Source organism: Pararge aegeria, chromosome 6 (genome assembly GCF_905163445.1).
Source record: "Pararge aegeria chromosome 6, ilParAegt1.1, whole genome shotgun sequence".
NCBI classification, from domain to species: domain Eukaryota; kingdom Metazoa; phylum Arthropoda; class Insecta; order Lepidoptera; family Nymphalidae; genus Pararge; species Pararge aegeria.
In genome coordinates this window covers 8,109,028-8,126,573 of record NC_053185.1, presented here as the reverse complement: position 1 = coordinate 8,126,573, position 17,546 = coordinate 8,109,028, and the positions used below count along the sequence as shown (strand labels likewise).

The window sequence follows — 17,546 nt, the reverse complement described above, 5'->3', positions numbered from 1 at the left end:
ACCGGAATACGGACAAAGAATGCACGCAACACCTACTTGTGAATGTGTAAAATATATCATAAGCATTTCTTAGTTAAACAATCTGAAACTTGCCATACTAATTTCTTTGCTAATTAGGATGAAATTTATTTCGTTTTGCAAAGCTTGTAGTCCATTATTATGAATAATTCATCGGTGCCTTGAAAATGGATTAGCAAATGTAATTCCCTAAGAATATTTTAATAACAAGAACATGACAGTGTTTCATGAGCTCAATTAGCTAAATGTACAACGTTGAATTAAAAGTAAAGCCACTTCGAAAATAATTTTCCTCTCCCCCGTAAAAACTTTAAAGAGTATTATAATTACATCCTGTAATACACATCTTTTATTTTTCTGTCATATATTTGCTAATAGTAAACTGTTATTAAGGTTCCATATAAATTATTATATACATGAATTTTTAATAATAATAATGGAATAATTCGCTTGGTTGTTGGATCAAGGGTAGGATACAGAAGGCAGTAGTCCTTGAAACGGCGCGTATTGTGAGGAGGTTCCTCACTCTGGAGCCCTGACCACCGGTTGCTTGGGTATTCAAAAGCCCCGCAAGCGGAGGGTGGAACTTTTTTTTTTTTTTTTATAAGTTTTTAATAGTGTTTTTTAATTTATTTTTAAGCATTGTTAATAATTTAAAAAAAAAAAAAAAAAAGGAAAAATAATAAATGATAGAGTATAAAAATAATGGAATAATTGTTAAATCCTACTAATTGCGCATTAGAGAAGCACGGTGGGTCTAAGTTAGAAACTCCTCTCTCGCATGAAAAAAAGAACTATGCCTAGAGGGACAATAAGACGTTTAACACGAAAGCCGACCATGGTGGATCAATAAAATAATATTCTAATTAAAATTTATGTATTATATTCACTTTCGTACAATCAAAATTATAAGTACGTTAATAAATCTTAATTATATATTTAATTTCATTACATAAATTTAATTGCTTGTATTATGTATTTAGTTTATTCAATGTTACTTTAGTAGTAGTAGAGCTGTTTTTGACAAAGCTTTTCCGGGGAAGTAATGCTGTGTTCCGGTTTAAGGACGTGGTTACCGGTGTAATTACAGACACATGAGGCTTAAACACCTACGCCTCAAATTGATGGACACAGGGTGACATATTGCAGGACGTGCTCCTTGCACGCCCTGTGAGGTATTGCTGTGTTCATAGGTGATGGTTTCCATCCCCTAGGAACCATCAGGTGGGCCACCTTCTTGGTCAGTTAATAATAAGTATAAAAAAAAAAGATCTCTCTCTCTCCATGCCCTGTTTTCCAAAGCGTTAAGTTTAAACATCTGACCAGGGTTTCGTCGGTCTTCCTCTTAAGGTTTTTTCTATATCGTGGCAGCCACTCTGTTAACATCCTTGTGGATAAATTGACGTAATATTATGTAAAAAAAATTGTGGTGATACTTACCTGATATTATTATATCCTCCATTTATTTTAAATAATTAATTCTCTAACCAAGCAATCCGATTTTATATCATAAAATATTATATCGTAATTTAAAATATTATATTTTACCAAAAAAATAATTCAAATAAGCGCTTTACAAGCTCCTTTGAATTGGATTCTCAAATAAATTTATAAAATAGGTAGGTATACCTATGAATTCGCAGCTTCTCAATGCTCTCCATTTTCCTCATTTGGTAAAGGCCTTTGTTAAATTACTCCAAGCTCTTATAATGGGATACAAAGCTCTTTAGAAACTCCACTAAAGCCGCTGAAATTTTAAAAATTAACCTTTATAGAATTGAGTTTTTTTACTCCATTCAGCACTAGCCCATCCGATGGAAAATATACTTTTGAGAATGGAAAATATTTTTATAAATAGCTTGAAATGCTAAAACAAATAATATTTCATTGAAAGTATTTGAGAAGGTTACTATTACCCTACTAATATTATAAATGCCAATTTAAGTTTGTCTGTTACGCTTTCACGCAAAAACTATTTAACCGATCCACATGAAACTTTGTACACATATTCTTGGAAGTGTTAGAAGTAATATAGGACAATTTTTATCCCAACATTAAGCTCGGTTCCTTTGGGAGAGGGGATGAGTGTTTGACGATTTTACACCATAACTCAAAATTACACAAATTATAACCGATTTAAATAATTATTTTTATACTATAGAGGTTATAATATGTGTTTTATTTTGCCTAAACTGTGGTTGGAGATACAGAACAGAACTCCTCAGCGGACAGCAGCAAACCCCTCATTTAGGGCTTAGCGATACTGAATACTTTTATTTTTTTATATCCACAACTAAATTTGATGCTACATCAAAAAAAAAAACGCAGGCGAAGTCGCGGGCAGCAGCTAGTACAATATAAGCCAACTTTCTATATGGAGAATTATTTTTCGGCTTACATGTATTTAGACCAGTCAAAAATATTTCCGAACGAACATTCTAAGGATTTTGGAAAAAATGTAAAACCGAATCGACAAATATTGTCACTTACAATGAATCGTGGTAATTTCGTTTTCTTGGATGACGATATATGTTTTCAGCTATTTTTATTTCAAAACTAAGCAAACGGCATTGAATTTTATGAAATATCTACGAAACTAATAGGTATAAAGTATATTCTGCTATTCTAAACTAAAAAGTATATACGAGTACCATAATAAAAATAGTTATAATTGTTTTATAAATTATACGACCGACTTGATTCTCGTCCACTTTTTGAATTAAGGTTTTCGAAAATTCGGTGTCTCTGTACGAGACTTAAAATAATAAAACAGGAAATATTTTAGGTGCCAGAGAGAGTTCGCGCAATGAATTCCTCAGTAAGACTTCTCCTCATAGTCCGAGAGCCAGTAACTCGTGCAATTTCCGACTACACTCAACTGCGTAGTCGAGCCACGCCGTCTGCGCCTGCAGTATCCCTGGTGGGGCATCCTTTGCCTGATGCTGCAAAACCATTTGAACATCTTGCGCTGGCGCCGGATGGCTCCATTAATATCGCGTACAGGTAATATATTTATTTATATAAGTTTAATAATCTATGTTTTTTGAATACCTTATACCTTCTCTTAAAATTTTAGAATCGGGGCCAGTTTTTTGTAAAATTAGTAGCCACAGGCAATATATTGCGACCTTCACGTTGTATAATGAAAATTAAGCTTCAACCACACAATTGATGCGAAAGTGTGTCTGTTTATTTGTTAGTTACGTTAGCACATCATGTTTTCTTCGAACTGGAAGACGGATTGATGTTTTATTTTTGGAATTTATTACGACCGACCACCTGCATGTTAATCACTCCTTGGAAATAATGCATATTATTCGCAATATTCCGGGATTGCCGGTATATTGAATGAAATTTTAGAAGTATGTTTTGTTTGGTGTTGTTTTTAAAATAAACCACATTGATAGCTAATAGAAAAGAAAAGCCAGCCTTGATTTTTGAAAAGTGTCCTCAGATATGCCATGGACTTAAAATTTATTTTTATGATATGAATATGTAATGTGCACGTTTATATACAAATATTTATTGTTGCAGGCCGATAGCAATATCGTTGTACCATGCCTATTTTCACCGGTGGTTGGAAGTGTTCCCTCGGGAACAGATTCTGGTGGTCAACGGAGACCAATTAATAGAGGATCCGGTACCGCAGTTGCGACGAATCGAGAAATTCCTAGGACTTGAACATAAAATTGGTAAGCAAACATTTTTGCACTCGTTTCAAAAATACAGACCATACGAAAATCAACTTATCATCTATAGACGGAGAAAAAATTATCTTACTTTGACTCGAATTGACAACAAAAATAAACGTTTCTGTTTCTTTATTATATTTTCACATCAGTAGTTCGCTTAGTAGAAAGCGAATTACCGACCCCAGTAAGACTGCTTGACATCGTTCCCGTTACAATAGAATTACATTTAGCCCGGCCTCAAGCAACTTCAGAGTCTTATTCCACTTTTTTACACTGGCATTTTTAACGACAGGAAGAAAAAACTTCTACTTCAACGAAACTAAAGGATTCTACTGCTTGCGTAACGACACCACGGACAAGTGCTTGCGAGAAACAAAAGGACGCAAGCACCCTCGGGTAGATCCCGCAGTCGTCACGAAATTACGAAAGTTTTTTGTGCAGCACAACCAGCGGTTTTACGATTTAATCGGAGAAGACCTCGGATGGCCCGAGGATTGACTTAAGAGATACCGACTAATCAACAGATTGATCCATCGATTAATCTGTTGAAAATTAAATCTTGTGATCAAATACATATCAATGTAAACGATACATATCAAAATTAAACTTATCGTAGTGAATAAGATTTTTTAAAAATGTTTATGTATACATTTTAGAGTATTCTAGGTTAAAATAAGTATTTAAGAGATTTATTAATAATTTATTTACATAAAGACGAGTGATTATTATTATTATTGTAGGCAAATAATTTAAATGATTCGATGAAGAGAATTAACACGTTAGCCGTTAATTTTTTCAAAATAATTTAGTCAAATTTATTAATAAATTGAGTTTAAAATTACGGGCAGTGCGTAAGAAAGGGAACAAAATGTAAATTAAAATTGACAAAATGAATTTTATTTTGATTCGATAGTTTTTTTTTCTAGTATTATACAGACTAAATAGAATAAAATTACAGGCGTCTATCGTGTACTGATTTGATAAACCGACCCTCTGAAACCCTGAGCAATATATTTTTTATATATAACTAAGTATTGTGTGCTATCCTTATACAAAGTTGGTTAGATATACAGATATGAATTTATTTGTGATGTTTTCGTTATTTAGTATCCATTAATTTCAGTTATTTTAAGTGATAATTTCTAAGAACTCCTTAAAATATAGCTGTGGGTGAGTGATGTACGTTATTCGCTTTCTCTTTATAGATGTTGTAATTTTTGGTCGTGCAAGGTGTCTTAATGTGTTTTATGTTGATAGTGTTAGTGGATGTGATTTTTTCAAATCTTAGAAGAGATTTTTCATATTGTCCAGATTCGAGAGTGCTAATTTTAAAGTAGTTATAATGTTGTTGAATTGTCTTCTCTAGAAATGAGCAATTAGAACTAATACGAAACGAAATCTGTGTGTCTATATATGTCTATACTATTTCCCTTTATCCTATTCGAGAATTCTTTAATATGTGTGGGTTTCACGCTGTAGCATGTTTTTGAAATTTTGAATAACACGCTGATTTTAATAAACATTTTTAAAAGTAAAACATTCGACGCGGGTTTTAGAAGTATTTCTATTTAAGTGTAACGTCCAAGACTGAAGAGTTAGTTGAATAAGTCTAAGTGATACCTATTTAGCATAAAATGTCCATAGGTAAGACGCGAGATGGAAGAAAAGAGTCACAACCTAACCAAATACCGTTGGGTTACCGTCGAAGTCCACATGTTATCTTTTATATTACGATTTCCTATTGAATACAAGTTTTTTTTTATCCAGCCACGCTTACTCATTATATCTGTCTAAGCCCTTAAAAAACATTCTTATGTAGAAATGCAACGTTGTGTAAAAAATTCAATTCTTTTCATTGATTATTTTTTTTAGTTTTGCAACAGTAACAAAAGGAAGGCGGTTTTTTTCACGGTGACTTTTTTTCGTCTTCCTAAGCAACGGCATTCCAGTCAATGAATTCAATGGATGATTCATTCATACAAAGAAAATAACGTTCAGGTAGTTTAGCAAACACCATAAAGCCAGTGTAAGCGAGCGCAGGCACGGCGCGGCGGTTGTATTTATTTCTGTTGCGCTCATTTTTCGCAAAAATGCATTCGCCTTTGGTCAAGCGAAGTAAATAGAACTATCATACTTCCTTTCTTATGCATATATCCTTCCTTTTTTATGTTATTGATACGATTATTATCACATAATAACTTGACTGGACCGAAGGCTTTACAGAAAACCACAAATATAAATTCTTTTCCCGACTTGGGAATTGAATCCAGTACATCCGGTTGGAGTAGTTGGCAGTGACCCTGTTTTGCGAGTCCAAGGCTGTGGCTCGATTCACACAACTGGAAAATGTTTGTGTGATGAACATGAATGTTTTTCAATATCTGGCTTATAATAAACAAATAAACACCCAGTCTTAGTGTTACCTATGCCTGTGATGTATATTATTCATTAAAATATTCATCAGTCTTTTCAGTACCCATAACACAGGTTACGCTTACTTTGGGGCTAGACGTCGATGTGTATTGTCGTAGTACCTATATTTATTTATTTAGTTAAACGAAGAACGAGTAACTTTACGTTAATTGAAAAAACATGTCTGTTAGTTTTAAAACTAATAGATTTTATTAAAATATATACAGCGTCACGGTACGTTTACCTGTAAATGAAAATGAAATTGATATTAACTACCCAATTATTGCATAAATGGGTATTAATTCCACTAACCGGCTATTTGTGCGTAATGTATTGTGGCTAGATTTTGATATACATAATATAGAGTAAAATATAACATGTGTGTTTTGACTTTAACTCTTGTACAGATGGCACTCACTAAACGCTTTAGCGGGTAAAATTTTCAGTAGGAATTTTGCTTCCTAAATCCCGTTTTCACGATCAACGAATATTTATATGTTTTGTAATTCCGAATTTTGTGAACGTACCTTAAGAGCACGCATATTATACGATACAAATGTGATTACATAATAGATAAACCTAAGATATCATAGTAGTAACCTCAAGCAAGTACGCTATATTTGGAAAGCTTATTGCTGAAGTTGATGCTACTTAGGAATTTTTATTCGCAAAGTTTTCAATCATTACATTGTAAATGAAAGTTCATCTGAAAAGCAAGGTGAGGCTACATTAAAAAAAAACTTTTCCAAAAAATTTTTTTTTTCAAACAATCTTATTTTTTAACGTATAGGTATCTATATATATCTACTTGAATCTGAAGTTTTTGACTTGAGCAAGATCTAGCAACAAATCCTATTGCGTATAGGATTTGTTTTATTAATTAATTGCATTGAGTTTTAAATAAACCATGTTTCTTTCTTTTCTTAAATTACAAGGTCCGGGGCGAACAGGAATGTAATAGTTTAATTTATGCATAAGCATACGATACTTAATAGCATAAAGTGAAAAGGAACGGTAGTATTATAATAATATAATGAAATTTGTTAGGGATTTTGTAACTTGAAAATTCACGTTTGTCATTCACACTTTCGAGCGTGTCACGAATGGATTCGATTTCAGATATTTATGAAATAAATTGTATGAAATAAATTTTATCTGCACTTTTTTTTTATTTCTAGTAACATCATTTTGGAGTACTCAGCAGTACTTTAAGCTCAACTTCAGCAAATTGCCTTAAACAAGAATATCAAGCATATCAATTTTTAATATTTACAATTAAGTTATAAATTATAGTTAGAACTCTAGTTTATTTAGTTGTATCTTTTAAACTAAGTCTTTATTGGTTTAGATCTAATTAGTTATAGATAATTTTAATCACTGTTAAATGTTGTGCACATTCATAAGTAGATTTATCTAACTAGGCCAATAATTTTTATAGTTAAATTATTTATAATATACATGATAAAATGTATATTTCCTCTAAATTTGTTACGTTTAAAAATACATCAAGAAAATTTTAATATGTTTAATTGTAGGTTTCCACTGCAGGTTTGACGCGATACGAGTGAATTATTTTGATCTTGATAGCTTAGATTAGATTTTTATTGATAGTCCTTCCAATATAGCTTTTCGTATAGTTTACGTTCCGTGCATCATTGTTCATATCGTAACACAGATTTTAGAACATGAATAATGATGTTATAATGCTTTTGTAAATCGACTAGCAACGGACTGTGTAAATATAATATATAATAGTTCAACATAACATTATTGTCGCCAAAATAGTGCTCCATCGCGCCTTGCCTTCGATGGAAAGCCATCTCTCTTTGTTGAATCAAAATAGACATATTTTATATTATCATATAATTACTCTATTATTTCGTTATCTATGCACTAAAACCAATTTTAAAATGTATTACTTCAATCTTCATGTTACATTTCCTTGTAAATATCTTCAGAAATTTCTTTCTATAAGTTAATTGTACTTGTCTTCAATAAAAAGAGTAAGAAATTAGTTTTTTATTTGAACCTACTTACGTAGTAGTACTTACCTACTTATCAGGAATCATTGGTTAGGCAGGATTGATATTACCTTTCAATATATTCTTTCTTTCAAGGAGCTCTACTCAAGTTGTGCGATAAAAAAAAGTTAGGCAATTAAATAAATAAACGAAAATAGACAGATAAATAGATAAACACTTATTGCACACGAAAAAACAGGAACAACAGAAAAGAGAACTTAATAAATTTAAACAAATATTAGTATGCAAAGGCGGTCTTATTGCTAAAGCAATCTCTTCCAGACAACCCTTGGGGAAAGTTATTTAAGGTAGAAAAGGGTAGAGGCGCAATTTATGAAAAAAATGAATAGTATTAATTTTGCGAAGGTGCTAAAAAAAGTGTAAGTTAATTTTGTGAATCTCCAGCATTGTTTTAACGACGTTCCTGGCGCAGTGGTGAGCACTGTTGTATTACAAGTGGGAGGTCGCGCCAGTTTATATATTTTTTTCTGGTCTGGTCTGGTGGGAGCTCGGCCGTGGGCCATGACTAGTTACAACACTATTGTCAGAGACGTGCTGCCAAACGATTTAGCGTTCCAGTGCGATACCGTGTGGACACAATAGGGGTATGGAATTAATATACTCTTTACTGTCATCAACAACTTACCAGTCCACAAACATCTTAGATTGATTTTCATCTACGATAAGTTGAGATCAAAGGCTAACTGTGGAATAAAAATCATTACAACTGCATTGGCTACGTCAATCCGTCGATATTGAAATTAATTCACTAATAACTAAAACACCAGTATGCCTACAGTAGTCGCAGGATGCTTATTACTGTAACCACGCAATATTTTTTCATTACGCTTTCGTTTCTTCGTAGCGTCGCATACCTCGTTCTACAATCCAATGTTGCCGCAGCGTAAGTTCTGGAACTTAAGTTAATATTGCTTGAAACTTGACTGGTAGATTCCGCATTTCAGCTATATTTATACTAGAAACACTCAAGAGCCTTTTGGTAGCCGCTACACTCACGTGACGATGTTTTTATTTTTTACATAGACGATTATAGTTTAAACCAAAGGACGACCACAGTAGACTTAAGTCCTTTGTAGAATCCTAATTGCACAATGTTATGCCACTTGTGACTCTGTACGACTCGATTTATTTCATCAGTCTACCTAAGTGTAGGAGGTCTAGCAACACTGCATGGTACAGCTCCCCTATTCCAGCACTTTGGCACCTTTGTTTTTAGAGCTATGTACCTTACCCATTGCCAATGTAGCTTTGCAAAAGTAAGTCTGGTTCTTCTACGGATTTCGAAATTTCTGATTTGATCACGTATAACAGATTTACTCGAAATCAATAGCTAAGATTATCTTTTTTTTTTAATTTTGGTAACACTCTGTCTTAATGGGAATTACTCTCGAGAGGTTGCTTGAGATGTAAATCGGGGTATTTAGATCTCATGAAACCTCAATTTATTTTTTCACCGACACGAACCTATTGCAATTCCAAGGTCGATATGGACTATTTTAAAAATCATTGAGTGACGTAGAGTAACTAATTTGAAAATGAGTGGAAAGAAGAAATAAATAAATGAAAATTCATTCATTTATTTTCTCAAAATTCATATATTTGTTCACACTCAAAACAAATAGTCAAAACGAAATAGATTAAACTTAGTTATAATCCTATTCATTGCATCCAAATGTCGCAGAAACAAAATGGTACGACTCAGCCTAATACTGCAGGTTTTTTTAAACAAAAATATGAGCGCTGGTATTCTGCTGAAACCAAGACGAGTGAAACGCACAAACTCGAGGTCATTGAAGCCTGCTCATTTACTGGAAATTGTGGACTATCTGTAGTATCATCATCATCATCATCATATCAACTCATTACCGGCCAACTACAGGGCACCCCTCACGATTTGAAGGGGTTAATAAATATGCCGTAGTCCCAACGCTGGCCAAGTGCGGATTGGTGGACTTCAGACACGTTTGAGAACATTATGGAGAACTGTCAGGTAAGCAGGTTACCCACAATGTTTTCCTTCACCGTTGAAGCAAGTGATATTCTAATTGCTTAAGCCGCATAACTAAGAAAAGTTAGAGGAGCATGCTGGGATTCGAACTCGGGTTCTAGGAAGTGGAGTCGAAGACTTACCTACTAGGCTATCACCGCTTTAACTGCTGCAGCATGAGGCATTTAAATTGAGCGCGCGAAAAAGTATCTCGCAAGTACAAAAAGTTAAGAAATAAAACTCCCTTACTGAACAATTAGGGGGCCCAGGAGTAAATATCAGCCTTAGTTTACAAACTTTTTGTGCAGTATATATAGTAAACAGTTACTTTTTGAAATAACTTTTAAATACCGCAACTGAATTAAGTTTTAATATCCACATGAATGAAATAGGTGGAGGAAAATTATTAGGGCATTTTATAGCTAGATACAACTTGAAGCTTATGATTTTGAAATACACCTACAGACAGGTATATGGAACAGGTATCATCATTAAGAAATTCATCATTTAGAAGTGTATTTCTTCTATTTCAATAGTTGGATAATTGAAAGCGGACGCCTTTTCATGCTGAAAGGCTAGCGACGGCTACTTCAAAGACTCGGTACGTACTGTAGACCCGCAGTGTATATTGGCGCGTCACAATTCGTAGGCTTCAGTTGACTAATACGTAGTATATAAATATTATGTTATTTTTTTTTATTGTAAATAAATTAAGTATTAAATGAGTGAATGTGAGAGTAACATCAATAAAATTAAGCAAATAAAATGCAAAATCATTATTGGATCAGGATAAAACTCTTATTCTATGCATACAATTCTAGAATTCTGTTTATTTATGATGGACACTAATTAACCAAACTGGCAGATCTTTGCCATAATAACAATCGTTAAATCTATTTACGCTACAGTAGGTATGTCGAGGGCGACATTTATTTGATTGGGTACGACTGCTATCACTTATCAAAGTCACAAGCCTCAGAAGTCACAACCTAAATGCTAAAAGTAGGATAGATAGGTAGGTACCAGTCTCGAACCATTTAGGGATAGTTTTTCACTTTAAACAAACGATAGTTACGTTGTTCACTACTGTATTATTGTTTTAGTATTCTTATCTAATTTAAGGTTATACACTAATCAAAAAACGTGTGTGTACACTCCGTAGAAGTTATACTTCTTAGGCGTAACAAGATAAAAATCTTTTCAAAAATGCTATCTTTTGCCATATTTAACCATAAAAATAGAAAAAAGGTATGGTGGGTTAGTAACGGTGTAATAAAGTATTAATATATCACAAAATAATATTTTTACATAATTAAAGAAATGTTCATTATAAACATGATTAAGTTTTAAACACAAATAGACTCATTATCTGACAACCAAGTTGACGTTAGGTGACGAAGTTGAAACATTACTTGAGATTTTTGTACAATTGAATCATTAATTGATTCAATTCGATCACTGAACCCCGCAAACTTTGACAATTGAAAGTGTACATTGTCAAATCTTATAGCTAACTTCAGGGTGTCGGTTTTTTGTGGCGGTGTGCGCCAAAATTTTACTCTCATCATTTTTCCCTAACGCGCCAAAAGAATTACAACTTCAAAAACGTTCTCAAGATCAGTTTATCGATTGAACCGAACTAAGGTAAACAAATAAACATTTATAGTATGCAGTTTTCATTGCTGCTACTTCAAAAATGACAGAATTTCATCCAAAGTGATTGCCAGTATGTCGCTAATAGTAAAATAAAAAAAAAAACATAATACACCTCTAGGGTGCTGAAATAATATTTTCTTAAAATTTAAAACTACGTTGCTACGTCTACGTCGTTTAACTAAACCCCCTTATTTAGATTAATATACCCTCTTTATAATAATTAAGTTTAGGTGTAGGAATCAATAGCATTAAATAAGATTTAACGGAACATCAAAATCATATTTAAATATTGAATTAAATTCAAACAATATGCGTTGCCCATGGCAACTATGCAGTCATGGGAAATCTAATAATCAATTGTGTACATGTAGTTTGCTTAATGCTAGCTGCATGCAGTATGTGCATACTTGACTATTAGATCAACCTCAATTAATAAAGTATGCCTGCGAATATACCTACACACCAATATACTACCACCTTGTCTTTGCCGTGATATTTGCTCACTGACCTTTATTATTGGCACCGGACAGGGCTGTACTTAGTTACTTTGAGTTTGTTTCTTCATGATTTACACCATTTTGGCGCTGTAAATTATGAAGCTGTAATACGAGTTTCGAAGGAGCAAGAATAAGAATAATTACTAAAACAAAAAGTTACAATTTAGTAAAAAATGTACGCTGCCATTTTTATGGGACATTCAGTCTAATGTTAATAAAAAACAGAAGGAGGTTAAAACATTTGTTGGCATAGCAAGTTGGCGTTGAGGTTCTAAGGTTACCTACTGGGTCCGTTTGTCTGTCGTTTCACTTTTCTTTAAAAGATAAACCATATTTTTATGAATTAGGTCCCATGTCAAATTACGCTTGAATAAATAACAGATGTGTAGCAGGTAGCACGTAGCTATTAGATAAATCTTTTTACCCCAAAAACTATCGTTCCTATCACCATAACATCCATCACGACATCCGCTGCGAAGATTCTAATTTGTTAGCATAAACTTGACTGGAGGTTAATGATTTATCGGTTTTACTTACAAACATTCAAGGCAAATTATATGGGTTAATAAGTATTTTATGGATGCCGTAAACTCTGCGGGGCACAAAAGTATTTTAAAACATTATCGCTCAATAAATAATTCATCGTCAACCCATAACCGGGCCACTAAAGGTCACGGATCTCCTCTCAGAGGTTTAGGCCTAATTCCATCACGCTGAACATTATGTGGAGCTCTCAGGCATGCAGGCTCTCCCACAATGTTTTCCCCTTCACCGTTTAAGCAAGTCATATTTAATTGCTTAAAACGCATATAACTTAGAATAGTTAGAGGTGCATGCCGAGGTTCGAACTCGGTCTCCCCCCGAATGTGAAGCCTATGTCCCAACCACTTCGCTATCACCGCTGACTATCTTTGGCTAATATTTCTTAGCAATCGTTTGATTTTGATGAACGATGTACCATGTTGGATTTGTTGGCTCAGTTTAGTATGTAAAGTATGTCTTAATATTTTCACGAAAAGAAATAAACACAGCCCGATAAAAATATAACGCTTCCGTATTCGGATAAAAATGCCAGCACTTTTGACCCACAAATCATAAACTGGACACTTTTATAAAAGCCAGAATAAAGGCGCTTATTATGCACCGCGTCGGTGTCGCATGCAATATTCATCATTCCCTCCTCTAATGAGACAATGTATTCAGGTTTACCTTCCGACGCAAAGGACCAAGTTTCGTTTGACTGTAAAATTTAGGTTTGTATATCGTTGAGGCTGTTTCCGAGTCATTCTTTGTTGATATATATACAGCAGTGTTTAGACGTCCATTTTTTGCATTAATACAAGGTCACATCATTTGTCCACCTATCCCTTGTTTTTAGTTTAGATGGACCGTGGCTCATAAATTAAAAAATAATGAATGTATAGTTTAGACAGTAAGTACGTAAGTTTTAGAATTTAGTAAGAGATGTTTAAAATATACGTTATAAGCACACGGGCGATATACGAAAAGGCCTTTACAAATTTAATGTTGCCAGCATATTAACGTCTTACTGCTAAGATTGAGATAGAAAGCGACTGATTGTTCCATCTCAACAATTTTCGTCTTCGTTAATCATTAGGCCTGCCCTGACCATTATAAACAATTGATTATGCATCATATTGCGTTTCTAAACGTATTTTAATACTGAAGGTTCCACTCACTGATTGCTTATGAAAAGCTTTATTGTGCTATTACTAAATTTAAACTAATAAACAAGACTAAAGCTTAATTCGCAATAATCCGCGATACGTAGACAAATCTGTAAGGCATAGTAATTATTTTCAATTTTTTTCATCTTTGTGCACTATAAAACACAGTTCTTGCAGAATACAACAATGGATTTACAAATGCGCGTAAAGAGTTCATTTTTAAATTATATATTAGAGTATAAACAAGAGTTGATTTTTCTGGTTGTCATGAACATTTAATATCAATTATAATGTTGCAAATTATAATTAATACTTTATTATCCGAAACGTATCCAAAACTAATTTTAAATCCCAAACAATTTTTTTTTTTTTATAGATATTAAAAACATGACAAGTCTTTAATGGAAACTTGGTCTGCGACTCTCGATTCTCGGCCAGTCTGCGATGAACCTCACAGGTCTGTGCCACCATTTTGACTATTATTCAGAGCTTCTAATGAAACAATGTATTCAAGTTTGCCAAAGCAATGAAGTTCCGTTTGACTCTAAGCTGTGTTCAGAAAACCTAGACCACGGAAGGCATAGGCTTTTATTGAGAATTATAAGTACTTACGTACATACGTAAGTACCTACTTTTCAACGGATTTTAACAAAAAGGAGAAGGTTCTCAATTCGGTTTTATTTTTTTTCATGTTTGTTACTTAATTGATAATTTTTTTTTAAAAAGTTTTAAATTGGTGGCAATTAGAACAAAAAATTGTTCGCTATTATTTATTAGTTGCAACATAGTGGTTTTACGTTTTACATAGCACTGACTTGAAAATTTATTCCATATTTTCGCCAAATAGGTTCAGTAAATTAAGCATCAAGAAACAAACACCCAAGCGTATAAACTTTTACATTTATAGACTTAGACTTTGAATAGACTTAAAAGTTAAACTAAAGTTTCTTTTATCTTCGGAAAAGAAAAAAAAACCTTTTGGCTCTAAAACAAAGCACTCAAATATAGGTTGATAATAAATTCTAAATCTACGAATTGCCAATGTCTGGTCTGTTGGTTCATTCACTATTGCAGATACGGTTTGAATTGAATTTCTGATCTCTGTTTCGAATCTTTTATACAAGAATTTACGATATTCTATCAACACTCATAAGGAAATTTTATTTAAACATTAAAAGAGTGTGAGTATAATACGTTATCACTCCCATTAAATAAAATTGAAGTGTAAGTCAGTGATGAATGAAATCACTAGAATTTTTTTTTCTTGTTTGGAAGCACCGGTAGTTCCAAAGGTCTGATTTTAAATATTTTTTTCCATTCATAGACTTTTATTTAAGAAAGAGAACTTTGTAATAGTTTTTTTTTATTCCTCTACAAGCTAGCCCTTGACTGCAATCTCACCTGGTGGTAGGTGATGATGCTGTCTAATGTGGTAGCGGTCTAATCTGTTAGGGAGTATGGTAGTCATACCCCTAATCGGTTTTTACGCAACATCGCACCGGAACACTAAATCGCACCGGGAATCGAACCCGGGACTTCCTACTTAAATTCACAGCACCGTTGCGAAAGGAAGGTTCTCATAGTGCGGGCAGAGGACGCGGTGGGTCAAGGTATATTGTGTAGAATGGAAATGAAAGTTTTTATAGCAAAAAAATTACCTTATCTCGAGTTCGGTGCGGACGATGTTGTGGAGAGCCGGTAGTAAGATAAAAACATAGCTTTTTGTTACTACAGATTATTATCAGATGAATATTCATTCAAGATTTGTAGGTGTTACATATTTTACGGCAGTCTGAGTTATATACGAGTACTACTGAGCGCAGACCTCCTTTCAGTAAAGAGCAGGATATACAGATGTAGTTGATGGGGCATTTCACAATTTTGAGTTAGGACATGAGACATTTTCGGTTCTTCTTGTATGAAGTGTGTGCAACACTAGTCTTTACTTAAACGTCTTTTTCTGGCAAAGAAGAGGCTTGCGTCCACTACCCAGAGGTAGGATATTAATTATTTTTATTTAAATAGAATATAGTAATGTTAAAATATCACTGGGTCGGGTTTTTAGAAGTTATCCTCACATCGTGGTTTATCCAACGTGGTACGTGTTAGTGCTAAGAACACATTCATGTATGGTGTAACGTTTGAGTACCTACCTAACGTAATACAGGATCTTAAATGATTCTATTTGAACTTAATCATAGCACAGATAAACTAGGAATGATCGTTATAGATAGATGGTAGCATGAAAACCAATGAACCAAACATAGAACAAGGCAAGGACATTGCCGCATAGTTGCCCCTAATCCCGACAGATCGTGACCTGAATTTGAGAAAGCTGCATTATCGCTTGAAATGGGTTACCATGAAACTTATTGAGAAGTTATCAAATTAAAATGAATTCTTAATTTATATTTCGTTAACTAACTGCCAAAATTACCATCAGTTTGCGTGACCATTAAAATTAGGTCAGAAATCTAAAAATTCTAACTACCATTTACGATAAGCGTTAATAGCCTAGTGGTTTATATCTCGGCTTACCTTTCAGGGGAACTGAGTTCAATTCTCGGCACGCAATATTAACGCTTTGAAATTATGTGCGTTTTTGGAGCTATACTTATTTTAGCGCATTAGTGAAAAAAGATGAGAGTTTCAACTGACTTGACGTTTCAAAAGTACTTATAAACTGGGCCTACTTGAAATAAATTAATTTAGAATTTTTAAATTTTGATGAGCGCGCACACCGTAACAAAAAAACCGACACCCTGAAGTTAGCTACAAGGTTTGACAGTGTACACTTTTCATTGTCAAAGTCTGCGGGCTCATTCCGGTGGTTTAATTGATTTATTTAAGCAAAACATCTTGGTTTAATAGTGAAAGAAAACATAGGGAGGAAACCGTGACGCGTTTTTGAACATAAAGTTCAAAAACGCGTGTAAAGCTTACCAATGTACCGTTGGCATGCGTAGTGGACTACGGCCTGGGTGATGGGTTGATAATGAATGATAATTATGATGACATATCACGTGAGTATATTATCTCTAAAACTAACTTTTCAAAGTTTGTGTTAAACGTAAGCTTATAGAAAAGTCCTATTATAGTATTAAGGACTACGTCAACGATAAAAATGCTTGGGTGTAAATTATTGCTATAACCAGGTTGCTTTTTTAATAATTTTAAGTGACAGTCTGAGATAGTGATACCAAAAAAAAAAAAAACAACCGGCTAAGTTTGTTGTGGGCTTCTTCTTAGACCAGGGCGCGTTTAGAACCATCCTAGCTTTAATTTTAAGTTGACGAATTTAGTTATCGCCAACAACTCACTTCTATTTTATATTTTACATGTAATGTAAGCATCAAAGGGCCATATTTGTGCCTATTTGAATAAAGAAACATTTGACTTTGACTTTGACTTTAACTCCTAAACGTCTTTATTGAAAATTTCGCAATTCTAAATTCATAGTATGTCAGTCTCAAAAAAAATATCCTGCCAATCGTGTGTCAAATCACTGAGCCAGACTACTACGGGTTCAATTCAATTTAATTCTTGTTTGAGAA

General features: G+C 33.6%; 1 protein-coding gene across 1 annotated transcript in view; it reads left to right on the top strand.

Moving 5' to 3' along the window:
* LOC120624574 (heparan sulfate glucosamine 3-O-sulfotransferase 1) overlaps positions 1-4,287 on the top strand; it is a 50,671-nt gene extending 46,384 nt beyond the window's left edge. Inside the window, exons 7-9 of the mRNA XM_039891208.1 lie at positions 2,804-3,021; positions 3,553-3,710; positions 4,003-4,287. Coding sequence (XP_039747142.1) covers positions 2,804-3,021; positions 3,553-3,710; positions 4,003-4,208 — 582 coding nt within the window. The 3' untranslated portion in view covers positions 4,209-4,287. The remainder of the gene's footprint in view (positions 1-2,803; positions 3,022-3,552; positions 3,711-4,002) is intronic.
* The last annotated feature ends 13,259 nt before the right edge of the window (positions 4,288-17,546 follow it).